General features: G+C 35.3%; 1 protein-coding gene across 1 annotated transcript; it reads right to left on the bottom strand.

Moving 5' to 3' along the window:
• Window positions 1-305: 305 nt before the first annotated feature.
• Window positions 306-11,786, bottom strand: LOC129877197 (COP9 signalosome complex subunit 2-like). Its single transcript, XM_055952682.1, has 12 exons — window positions 11,651-11,786; window positions 11,362-11,454; window positions 9,387-9,465; window positions 7,135-7,375; window positions 6,951-7,025; window positions 6,719-6,853; window positions 2,613-2,800; window positions 1,549-1,617; window positions 1,378-1,468; window positions 1,169-1,303; window positions 884-996; window positions 306-626 (listed from the first exon to the last, which is right to left on the bottom strand). Exons 1-12 carry the CDS (start codon window positions 11,658-11,660, stop codon window positions 536-538), a joined length of 1,320 nt encoding a protein of 439 aa, XP_055808657.1. The 5' UTR covers window positions 11,661-11,786; the 3' UTR covers window positions 306-535.
• Window positions 11,787-13,019: the final 1,233 nt, after the last annotated feature.

The following is a 13,019-nucleotide window of genomic DNA, read 5'->3' as shown; positions in this document are numbered from 1 at the left end:
ACTAAAAACCCAAATGTCCCTTCTTTTTTTTTCGTATTCATATAATAAAATGTTGTTTATAGAGAACATGTGATATAACATAACATGAAAAATTGATTTTCGAAAAAAAACTCAGCTGATGAAGTGAAACTATTCATTCAATCATTTTTACCCCTTGTATAGCAACAACAACTGCACCTCCAACCCAAATAAGTTAATATTAGCTATATGAATCTTCCTTTCATCATTTAAGCTCGTGTCGTCATCATCATCATAATAGATAAAATAATTTGGTAAAATCAATTTCTATGAGATCATCTCACAACTTGTAAAAGATTGCATCAAAGAAAGTACTCAAATTCTTAAAATTTCTCAAAGAGTTCAATGAAAAAATTGAGAATAGAAAGTACAAAGAGCTAAATTTGTAAAGTTGAAAACATAAATAGACAGAAGAAAATTAGTACACTCTTTCTTCTTGTCCTTCTGTTCACTTTGTAGCTTGCTGCTAATCTTAATAAAAATTTTAAAAAATAAAAAAATCAGTTGAACACTGATTTTACCCTACTTTATTGCTAATGGTTTGATAAAGAGACTGAAATTGTGTGTTCCATTTATCAATAGCTGTATACTTCTTCATCCCCTTTGACCTGTAGGAGCAAATATCCAATAAAGTTCAAAAGTCAATATATTAGAGAAAAAGGGATAACGGAGTTTAAGTTATATACACTGATAGTGGTTTAATGTGTGATAAGCAAGTTTATTACACTCTTTTATTAGGTTATTGATCGATGATTATCATAGAGATTTATATGTAATTACATTATGTGTGATGATTGTGTAATCATTTTTGCACCACAGTGCAATAACTTAAACTCAAGGGGAGAAAAAAAGACAGTGGAAGAACCTGTCGCTACGCTCCAACAATTTGTTTACTTGGTCAATATGACCTTGTATCCGGTTATCCAATATCAATGACACCAATAACGTTTCCACGTCACCTTCTGGTACGTTGATCTCCTGAATGCAGATGAACATGGCAAATTTCAGTTCAATAGAGGATTTCTCAGATACATATAAGCAGGAAACAGAGATAAAATAATCGACTACAAAAGTTGGAGGGCGAAATGGAAAGAACACAGAGTACAAATTTCAACTGCTGAAGAGAGAAAGGCATGAGGATTACTTGTACCTTCGATATGAAAGGAATCCTGATCCGTGTATATGGTTTAATGAGTTTCAGCAACACTTGAGTCCTTATATTCTTCAACAGGTCCTCGATATAATTTCTAATGAATGGATCATCCATGATGGTTTTTCTATTGCTCTGCACAAAATCCATCTGTTATTTTTTCTAGACTAGATGTAATAAACTGATTAAAGGGCCCTAGTAATCCTCACCTTAAGGATTTTCTCAAATTCCAATATCTCATTTCGTTGATATGCAGCAATCAAATTTGTCATGGCCAAGATTTCTGGGTCATTTTTGTACCTGGAATACGGTCTTGCAAAGTCAGAATAGTGAAACAAAATAAGCATAATAACCTACATGCTGAATAGAGGTTTACATACGGTTTTGCCTCTTGCCCATCAAACGGATTAACTTGTGATTCCATAAGCATATTGGCCAATACTAAGTATCTGCAATGTTTTAAAAAGAAGAGCTTTAACGAGTGACAACTTTTGAAGGTGGTGAAAAAAAACTTTTGAATGTAAAGATGCTGAAATCTCAGAGCAAACTCATATCCTAAAACTTAGGTGCAAGGAGCTCTCTTTTTATACTTTTAAAGTCTATAAATATTAAAATTTCTAAAGAGGCCTAAAAATCTATTGGGCTCACCCTGAAAATTGTAGCTTGAAAAGATTTTTACATATCCAAAAGCTAATTTTCACTACCAAATTGAGGAATAAACTCATGATTTGCATTAGTGATAGGCACTTCTGGTGATGCTCAGCCGTGTAAGTTTATATCTCATACTTGTATAATTCACCACTTTAGTATAACATAAGTTCTTATTTCCTATTAGTTATTCAACCAATTAACAAATATAGTTTATTGCAACAGCTCTAGTCACTTGTAATAACCTGAATAGAATAAGAGAAACAACTAAAGTAAAACCTCTATAAATGCATATGCTTGGGACCGGAAAAAATATTCATTTATCGAGATTATTAGTTTATCGATAAATGCATAAAATATTTATTTATCAATAAATAAATATTTATTATTTCAGAGAGTATTTTGCAGTATGTGCCATAAAAAAGAAAAAAAATATGACTCGTAGGAAAAAAAAATTGTGAGAGTATTTTGCAGTATGTGCCATAAGGGTGAGATTAATTTTGGTTTTGGTGGAAAGATAAAACAATCAACTATAGAATCATATTTTTTTTAAAAAAGGTTATTGGTCTAGTATTATTGACTGATTAAATATATATAAATTATTGATGTATTCTAATAATTATTACTTTATATTTTTTCTGGGCCTTTAATACTTTATTTTTAATTATTATCTAATACATTTAGCGAGAATATTACTTTAATATAACTGGCTCAAGTCGGGACCGAAGAAAAATATTCATTTAGCGAGAATATTACTTTATCGAGGTTTTACTGTATAAAGTAACTTTTAACTTACTTCAGGCACCGGATGCGCCGGTGATTACCAGCTTCATCGTAGTTCTTAAAAGCTTCAAAGAAGTCAGTAGCTGCCGCTGCCCACTGTCTTTGTGCCATATGCATTTTCCCACCACACTCACGGATTATTCCCATTATTCTAGGATGGGGGATAGCTGATTTGATTGTAAGAGCCTTCCCATACAATTCCTATCATTAAGCATATTGCCAGACATGTCAAAGGAAAATAAATTTAATAGCTGAAACAAGTTATATTTCTAACTTTCCACTTATCAACAACAACAACAACAATATACCTTTTACAAGACAAAAACAATAACGATAGCAAAATAATGTGATAATCAAAGGCAATAACAACACAACCATAAAGGTTTGTCTAGGCCTACAACCCCCCTAAACCGACACACGACAAAACACCATTTTATGCCAACTACCTTCTACCCTAATGCGCAACTTCCACTTGTTTCTACCTAAGGTCGTGTCCTCGATGATATGGAATAGCGCCATATCTTGTCTAATCACCTCTCTCCAATACTTTTTCGGTCTACCCCTACCCCTCAGCATAACCCCCAACTCCAACAGCTCGCACCTCCTAATTGGGGCATCGACACCCCTCATCTGCATATGCCCAAACCATCTCAATCTCGCTTCTCTCATCTCGTCTGCCACAGATGCCACTCTCACCTTCTCCCGAATAACCTCATCCCTAATCTTATCACTCCTAGTGTCTCCACACATCCATCTCACCATCCTCATCTCGACAACATGCATCTTCTGAACATGAGAGTTCTTTACTGGCTAGCACTCCACTCCATATAACAACGCTAGTCTAACCACCATTCTGTAGAACTTACCTTTAAGTTTAGGTGGTACTTTTTTATTACACAGGACTCTAGAGGTAGGCCTCCATTTCATAAACGTTGCCCCCAATACGGTGTGTTACATCATCATCGATGTCCCCACTACTCTTGATGATGGATCCAAGATATTTAACGTTTTCTGTCTTGGGAATAGATTGAGTGGCAAGCCTCACTTCCGTGCCTTCTTCATCCATTGTAACACTAAATTTGCACTCCAAGTATTCTATTTTGCTCCTTCTCAATCCGAACCCTTTGGACTCCAGTCTTTGTCTCCAAACCTCCAACCTATCATTAACTCTGTCCCGAGTCTCATCAATCAAAACTATGTCATCCGCAAATAGCATACACCATGGAACCTCCTCCTGAATAGACCGTGTCAACTCATCCATTACCGAGGCGAAAAGAAAAGGACTCAGCATCTCAACAGGAAAATGCTCTGAGTCACTTCCCACCATCCTAACCCAAGTCTTGGCTCAGCATACATGTCCTTTATCGCCCTAATATACACCATCGGGACACCTTTAGCCTCCACACACCTCTAGAGAACATCCCTCAAAACTGTCATAAGTCTTTTCAAGGTCAATGAACACCATATGGAGATTCCTTTTTCTTTCTCTAAATTTCTCCACCAGTCTCCGCATAAGATGGATTGCTTCAGTAGTCGACTGCCCCGGCATGAATTCGAACTGGTTCTCTAAGATTGACACTCCTCTCCTAACCCTCATCTCCACCACTCTCTCCCAATTTTTTATAGTGTGGCTTAGCAATTTGATACCCCTGTAATTATTACAGTTTTAGATATCACCCTTGTTCTTATACAATGGAATCATAGTACTCCACCTTCATTCATCGGACATCTTAGCAGTCTTCAAAATAACATTAAACAACTTAGTCAACCACTCCAAACCTACCTTTTCAATGCTCTTCCAAAAGTCTATCGGGATATCATCGGGCCCGATCGCTCTCCCCCTCCTCATCCTGCTAATAGCACGTCTAACCTCCTCAACCCTAAAACACCTGCAGTACCCAAAGTCTCGAAGACTGTGAAAGTACGCCAAATCACCCAGTATAATGTCTCTATGTCCTTTTTCATTTAAGAGTCCGTGGAAGTAAGCTTGCCACCTTTGCTTGATAGAGGTCTCTCCACTACCACTTCACCTTCCTCGTCCTTGATGCACTTTACTAGATCCAGGTCGCGGGCTTTCCTCTCTCTCGCTTTGGCGAGCCTATACAATCTCTTATCCCCACCTTTTCCCCCTAACTCGACATATAGGCGTTCAAAAGCTGTCGTCTTAGCACTGGTGACCGCCAACTTTGCTTCAGTCTTTGCCTTTTTATAGATATCTTTAAGCCTACTCTTCTCCTCCTCGTCCACGCACTCCAACCGCTTCGTAAGGCAACCTTCTTGGCTTTCACTTTGCCTTGTACTTCTCCATTCCACCACTAATCTCCTTGACGACCACCAAAGATTCCTCTCGATAACCTAGAACCTCGGTAGTTGCTTTTCTAATGCAACTAGCTGTCATGTCCCACATGTTATTCACATCCCCGCTACTACTCCAGGCCTCTAAATCAGTCAACTTCACCCCATCTCCAGAGAAAGGGCGGGAGTTAGGCCCCTCATCTAATCATCAGTCGGTCATAAAAGGACTTCTTTCTCCTATCCCTCTTAATCTCCAAGTCCATCACCAAAAGCTTATGTTGGGTAGTAATATTTTCACTCGGAATAACCTTGCAATCCTTACAAAGGCCTCTATCACCCTTCCGAAGGAGTAAGTAGTCAATCTGAGTCCTAGCTACCGTGCTACTAAAGGTGACCAATTGATTATCCCTATTCAGAAAACACGAGTTAGCAATGACCAACTCAAAAGCTTTAGCAAACTCCAGGAGATACCCTGTCGCCATTCCTTTCCCCAAAACCAAAGCCTCCATGGACATCATCAAAACCATTAGAAGTTGTACCGATATAAAATAAATGTTCATGTACTAGCTATGACAGCCTCTGCTGAAATTTTAAAAGGGAATAATTTTGTTATGTGCTAAAACATTTTAAAATAACACTCTAAAAATCAATCGTAAAAATCATGTGTTTTACAAGAATATCATGATACATGTTGGATATTCAGTACCGTAAGATATAAATGGATCCACGGAATGAATAGGTACAACCATAAGATACCTATTGTTAATGATTTTAATGACATCTTAATGTACCTATCGTGTATAGAAAAAATATTGCTTTGGATAAAGCAGTTGGCAAGAGAAACTAAAACCACCGATTTAGTAATGCACATTAATTGAAGACAAGAGAAGAAGCTGACTAATCTAAAGAATCTCTTATTGGTTGGACTAAAGGTTACAAAGAAAAGAAGTTACCCCATTTCACAAAGTATGTTTTCAGATAAAGTCCAACTCCCGACCCAAAGAGGAGGGGTTAACCCACTAAGATCCTAGACTACTATTGATTGTTAGATCAATAGTAGCACTACTAAGAATCAAATAGCAGTGTTTGCTATTTCTGCTAAGTGGTCAGAAGTTTGGGAAACCAGAAATTGCTAAAGATGGAAAGTAACTTGACACGCACATACTAAATTATGTCAAAGATAAGGTATCCTCAAAACCAAAGAAATCATGACATACACTAAATGGAGACAAGGGAAAACTATCAGAGTCATCGTATCGGAAGTAAGACACACATAAGATTTTCGTGGAAAAAAACTGAGACTTTAAGCCTATATTATATCTGTTAAAGGCCACACAATATGCCTCTAACATAATCTCCAGATTCCCTAATTACTAATTAGTTTCAGTACCACCACATATGACTAAATTGTTCTGCAAAAGCATACACATTTCAAATCCTAAAAGTACAGCATGATATGGCTGTATAATGGAAGTGTTATAAAAAGAGCAATCCACATGGCTACCATCAGTGTGGCTATTAGTCATGCCTTGTCTTAATTTTCTTAAATTCAAATCTGCACATCCAGATATGAAGTGATATAATAGTCTTCAGCTTTTAGAAGAAGAAAATGTGCTTTTACAAAATTTAAGGACAACCAAGTCATCTGAATGTGAAAAGCACTTCTAACAAGTTGATAACAGTTATGTTCATCTAGAATCTTCAATAATACAAATGGCATATTAACTTGTAAGTTATGATACGTTTGTGAAAAATTCCATAGGTATCTCCCTCGAATCATCAAATAAAAGTGAGGAGGCAGTAGAATTACTCAAAATGACTTACCTTCAGCTTTTTGTTATTCTTTGTCTCAGTGTACATTTGAATTTCAATAGCATAAACCTCCAAGAGCTGAGTCCCTTTCTTTTGATCATCAGTACCATCAGCTTTTTGACAAGATCTGTGAAGCTCCTTCATAATCTTCCGTGGGTAAAATAAAAGGAATATAGAAAAGAGTCAACCATAATACTCTGTAATCCGTGAAAAACTAAGGATGTATATCCAAATGACACCATACCTTGTTCATTTTACCATACTCACCCATGTCAAACCAGATCTTGCAAAGCTTATGATTTGTCTTAAACCACAACCTCTGCACAAAAACAATTATTTCTTTAGCAAAACATCCATGAATAGCAAACCAACCTTCACCCTGGAAAGGGAGCAGATATATGTTGTAATCAAATAATGTATTATCTTACTTCATTTTTAGCCTCTTCAAGGGCTTTCAGCGTGGTTTCGTAAAACTCCCTCAACAACCCAACGTTCTGACTAGCTGAGCCAGAGACAAAATCCATTATGTTGTTTATACACTTCTCGCTGTAATTTCGTGTTACTGCTGATATAACATAAGTAAGCATTTCCCTGTAAGTGTCCATCATCTCCTTATACCTCCCTAAACGATAATAAATCTTGACAGTCTGCTTAAGAGATTTAAAACCCCTAATCAAGACACAAGACAAAAGATCATAAGCCATGAACCAATTGAAATTGTAGTGTAAAGCAGTTCAATGCAGAAAACTGGGACTGATGAAGATAATGCAATATCCTAAAATTAACAACAACAACAACAACCCAGTGAAATCCCACAACATGGGGTCTGGGGAGGGTAGAATGTACGCAGACCTTACTCCTACCAAGGTAGGACGGCTGTTTCCTGGAGACCCTCGGCTCAGTAAAAGCATAAATGCATAAAAAATGTTAGATAAGAATAGAAAATTAAAAGCTTTATGAGAAAAACAACAAACAAATAACAAATAGATAACAAATAAATACAAATAAATAAAGACTAATAACAAATAACGATTAAATAAATAATGAAAGCGTCACAGGTAAAATTGAGTAATCAAAGCATAGAAAGTAATAAATAATAACAGAAATAACAGAAATCAGAAGTCAAAGCGCAAGAGATCGTAATGCACTACTACACCTATGAATAGAGAAGAATAACGAGACTATGAACTAGACTTCTACCCTAATGTGGGTCCTCCACACCCTCCTATCTAAGGTCATGTCCTCCGTAAGCTGTAACTGCGCCATGTCCTGTCTAATTAAAATTAAAAAAGTTCAAATTAAAGAAGAGAAATACACTGATACTGATCAACTGGAATATAATGCCAAAAAGAGGAGCCAAGACATGTCATGTATTATATACAAATCATTACAAACATCGCCAAATTATGTTAGAAACCATAGGTTTTGATAAGAAAATGGACCTTGGGTCTAACTCAATTCCAAAAGCTAGCTCATGAAGTGAGAACCGCCCAAGAACATATAAGAAGACCAGATACCCATCCCAAAAACCAATGTGGGAACTCAACACCCCTGCACACCTATGTTTGGACATCTAGAGCGTGGAAAATATAAGATGGGGCCCACAGATAAACAATGAATTGGGATGGGACTAACTTCGATATCATGATAAGAAAATGGACCTTGGGTCTCTTAGTCAACCCAAAAGTTAGCACATGAGGTGAGGATTGCCTAAGACTATAAGGAGACTAGATACCCATCTCACAAGCGATGTGGGAACTCAACAGGCTTGGTATGGTTTATCCGAAAGATGTTAAAATCATACTACATAGTAACACGTAAATTGTTTAACTAGATTTAAGCTCTCTTTTCTAGCTGATTTTCTTTAATAAGTCTTGAGTTACTAAAAGACAGGAAAGACATCATGACAAAATTAGATAAACTTTACTTGATGCATCCTCTATTTGACTACTTCATAAAATAGTAGAATATCCAAAGTAAATCCACAAAATTGAAAATAGGCAAATGGGTAGCATGGAAGAGATCTAATAACCAATTAAAAGTTGTTACAAGGACCACCAAATCCTTTTTGTTGCACCTTTAATAGGTGATTCAATTGTCAATTCACAAAATCCATTTTGTCTTTATTTGAAATACACCCTATGGAAAAAGTATGCACGATAAATGGGAATGTATTGGATAATCTAAACAACTGTTTGATATAAATTTTATCCCAAGAGTATTAAGTGGCATAGAGTACTTTGTTTACAAAGTTGACTGTTGTTTCAGCATTTTATCATCAATACTCAAGTCCTTTGTTTACTTGGTTACTTTTGGTTGGAATATTATCTAGAGAAGTTTCTTTTTGGTCTCTTAGGCTTTTCGTTTTGTGTCTGATAGTTCTTTTGGCATGTAGCATCCCGCTATAAATAGCTTGGGCAGCAAGCGTTAGAGAAACCATTACAACCCAGTTAAACAAGTTCCGATTTCCAGCTAGTGACCTCAGTTCAAAAGCTATGATTTTTTCTTGGGCCTCAAAAGTTATGTGGTCAATAGATTAGGCCTAATACTTTTCCTTCTATTAACCAGATTTTGCATGTAGCTTAGTTTATGTATGGGAAACCAACCAACAACACCAATTTCTAAAAGAAAACTAGTAACACCATTGAAATGAACTTCATACGCATTGGATGCAAATTACCATTCTGCCTTCTCAGGTTCCATTCGTACCACCTCGGTGAATCCCTTAAGCGCACCCTCTGGATCCGTCTCAACTAGACCTGGAAAATCAGGGGAACAGAAAAGAAGCTCTAGATTTAGAAAGCATGAATAAGACTACAATCACTGTAATCTATACAACAACAACAACAACCCAGTGAAATCACTGTAATATATGTCATACTAAAAATGACAAAATAATGCACTACATGAACAAAAGATTCAATTTACACAATCAAAATTCCAGGATAGTGAGTTAGCCAGTACACACAATTGTGCCCCAATCACAGGTACAGTAATAAAATTTCATCCGTGTTGATGTGATCAGTAGAACTCAATTTCTCCACCGGAGTTCTAGAAGAACATTTGCTGATGAAATTCATTTCAACCCACTTCTGGAATCAAGAGAAATCAAGGGAATGGAAAGTTGCATAATTTTCCTTTTAAGTAATAGGTTTGCAAGGAGAAAGAGGAAATTAATGTAGAAGAATGCAATATTTTGTTGGACCTACTTCTTTAATTGAATAAAAAGAGTTAAAAGTTAAAATTTCACTAAAAGCAAACTCAAGTTGCTTCGCGACCCAGAGATTAAGGAGGCTTGTCAAAAGTCTAAGGGAATGATCAAGTCAAGAGAATCATTAAGAATATTGTGCAGGAAAGTCTTAATGATCATAACGCAACTACTTGAAATCCCAAGAATTAGAAAACTTCCATTATTACATGTAGCTCAAAATCCTTTATAAGAAGCCCTTGTACATGTTATTAACCATCAATTCAATAAGAAATTCTCTCTTGTTTTTTTTTTGTTTTTTTTTTAATATAGCAAGATTGTTAAGTAGAGAAACTGAAAAAAGTTGATAGGAAGTGACCTTCCAACTTTTATAGTTAAGCAGCGATGGAGAGAATAATTTTAGGAAGTAGAAATAATTTTATTCAGAAAGATGGAAAGTAATGGTGTTAAGTATGGCATAGTATAATTCCATTCAAAAAGTTACGATGAATTGTATTTTAGATTTTTCATTCTGGTATAAAGAAGTTTGGGTAGATTATACTGAAACAATCTTACAGTTTTTGGATGCCTTCTAAGTTTTACAAGGTGATGCCTATTTTTGTGTAAATACTGCTTCCATATTGTTACCTTTATCAAAATAAAAATAAAAAAGAAGCAAGAACGTAGTAGCAACGGGGACGGAAAACGGTAAAACCTTATGACACTTCATTTATTAAATGACTATGGAGATAAAGCATTGATGAGGACGGGTGATAAAGGCAAAGTATGGGGGAAAAGATTTTTCATTACGAGAACAGTAAATACTATCCATGGTCCAGGACAACCTTAATGAATCTAAGTAAAAGCTAACCAAATTCAAAGTTTAACAATTAATGGAGAGACACTTGTGTGCTCTGATTCAACTTTTAGTTATCTGTTTCACATGTACCATGTTTTCACAAGATTATCTCTACTGGAAAGAGGCGGAGCCAGGTGGGGTCAAGGGCAGCGAAAAATTATATTGTATACATATAAGGTTAAAATTATCTTTTTATGTGTATATACTGGATGTTGAATTATCTTGACTTCTTTGTGTATTTACTTTTTTGTATTTTTGAACTCCCTTAGTGAAAATCTCGCTCCGCCACTGGCAGTACCCTCCAAATTTCTTAAGATGGATAGCCAGTCAGTAACTCAATCAACAACATTAGCTTGTGAATTATACACAGACCATTGATCAACAACAACAACAACAACATACCCAATGTAATCCCATGAGTGAGGTCTAGGTAGGGTAGGACGTAAGCAGACCTTACCCCTACCTTTGTTGGGTAGAGAGGTTCTTTCCAATAACCCATTGATCAATGTTTCAAAATAGCAGATCACCCATCAAAATACATAACTCATATGTAGAAAACCCAACTATTGGGTTTTGTAGCTGATTAATTTGCATAAATTTCAAAATTACCTTTTGAATTGTAATACTGATTCTCAATATCAACATCCTGCTCCTCCTGCTCCTCGTCAGAATACTCAAATCCATAATCCTCCATATCAACATCTAACACATACAAATAATATCAGTATATACGTAAAGAACCGAAACCCATGTCTCAAAATTTCATCTTTTTTCTATATATACACCAAAAATTACTTTTTCATATAAATCCTGATCAGACATTGCATAAATTTGGGTATATAGTGGAAATAAACTCCCATTAAATTAAATATTTTCAGTATAAAATTGAAATTCTGACCTGAACCCATGTTTCGTAGAAGAAGTACAGAGCCCTTTGACTTGCTACGTTAGGGCTTTGTTCGTCACTCAGAGAGAATCCAAGTGAATGAAGCTTCGGACGATTTTGTTTTCCTTTGTATTTCTTCTTTCTTGTGTTTCGCCCAAAGGCTATATATACTTGCTATTATTTTTTTCCTTTAAATTGTAATATTTTCTTTTAAGTTGCACTTTGATATTTTGGATTAATAATATTTTGATCTGTCAATTCTAGATAAATCTTAATTATAAAATTATAATAAAAATATAAAACATTAGGATATAGAGATGAACTGTGGAGCAAAAAGATAATGTTCATAAATAAGGGTAACGTTATTATCAATTATACTAATAGGTGAAGGTGTTAAATAATCATAGTCACCAACAGTATTATCGAAGGATGGTGATGGTGGAGATGGAGAGTAGAAGCAGTTGCCACCTAAGCTAGGTGGAGAGGGTGGCGGAGAATAATTTTTAGAAGAAGATGGCGACGGAGGAGACGACAGAGATGGAATAGCGCGAAAGTTGTCGCGTGTATATTCAATTTGGTACTTTGAATTTATTCACACCTATTAAGTGATAACACTATAAATACACTAAATTATTAAAATATGAATGGTTAGGTTTCAAATCTAAAAAAAAAACGAAATCTAAACAATTAAGATTAAAACATTATTAAGTGCAAACAAACAAGTTTGATGGGTCTGAGTAGTCTAAATAATTATGAGCTATGCTAAGGTCTTAACAACAACAACAACCAGTAAAATTCCACAACGTGGGGTCTGGGAGGGTAAAGTGTACGCAGATCTTACTTTTACCAAGGTAGGACGGCTGTTTCCGAGAGACCATCGGCTCAATAGAAGCATAAAAAGAGGTCAGATAAGGCTAACATTATCCGAATATTATTTAATATTTTTTTACAAATATGATAATTTGTTGTTATTTTATCAACTTTCGCGGCTAAAGATCGTCATCTATCATTATTAACTAGCGTTATCCACAACATTAAGACCACTATCACGAATCAATTAATCATCACCATCACCTGCCATCATCATACATAATCAATCATCATTCGACATCATCATCAACACTATCATCCACCAAATTATCAGTTTTTACTATTTACTACCATTGATAATTAATAAATAATGTCATTTTCAATCGACAAAACACAACCAACCGCCATATATGTTTGTTGATATAATATTATTAACTTAGTGTTTATATATATATTTATTTAAATTTAAATAAAAACAAGTTTTCATCTTAATTATTTTAGTATTTAGATTTTAATATTTAAATTTATACATCTAAATTTTATTGCATATCTTTAATATTTAAATGTGTAT

Source organism: Solanum dulcamara, chromosome 12 (genome assembly GCF_947179165.1).
Source record: "Solanum dulcamara chromosome 12, daSolDulc1.2, whole genome shotgun sequence".
NCBI classification, from domain to species: domain Eukaryota; kingdom Viridiplantae; phylum Streptophyta; class Magnoliopsida; order Solanales; family Solanaceae; genus Solanum; species Solanum dulcamara.
This window is presented reverse-complemented; position numbering and strand designations above follow the sequence as displayed.

Coding starts and splice junctions, on each gene's coding strand:
- LOC129877197 (XM_055952682.1), bottom strand. Junction 2,801..6,718: donor AGAATAACAAAAAGCTGAAG/GTAAGTCATTTT, acceptor GCTTAATGATAG/GAATTGTATGGGAAGGCTCT. Junction 1,469..1,548: donor GATGGGCAAGAGGCAAAACC/GTATGTAAACCT, acceptor ACCGTATTCCAG/GTACAAAAATGACCCAGAAA.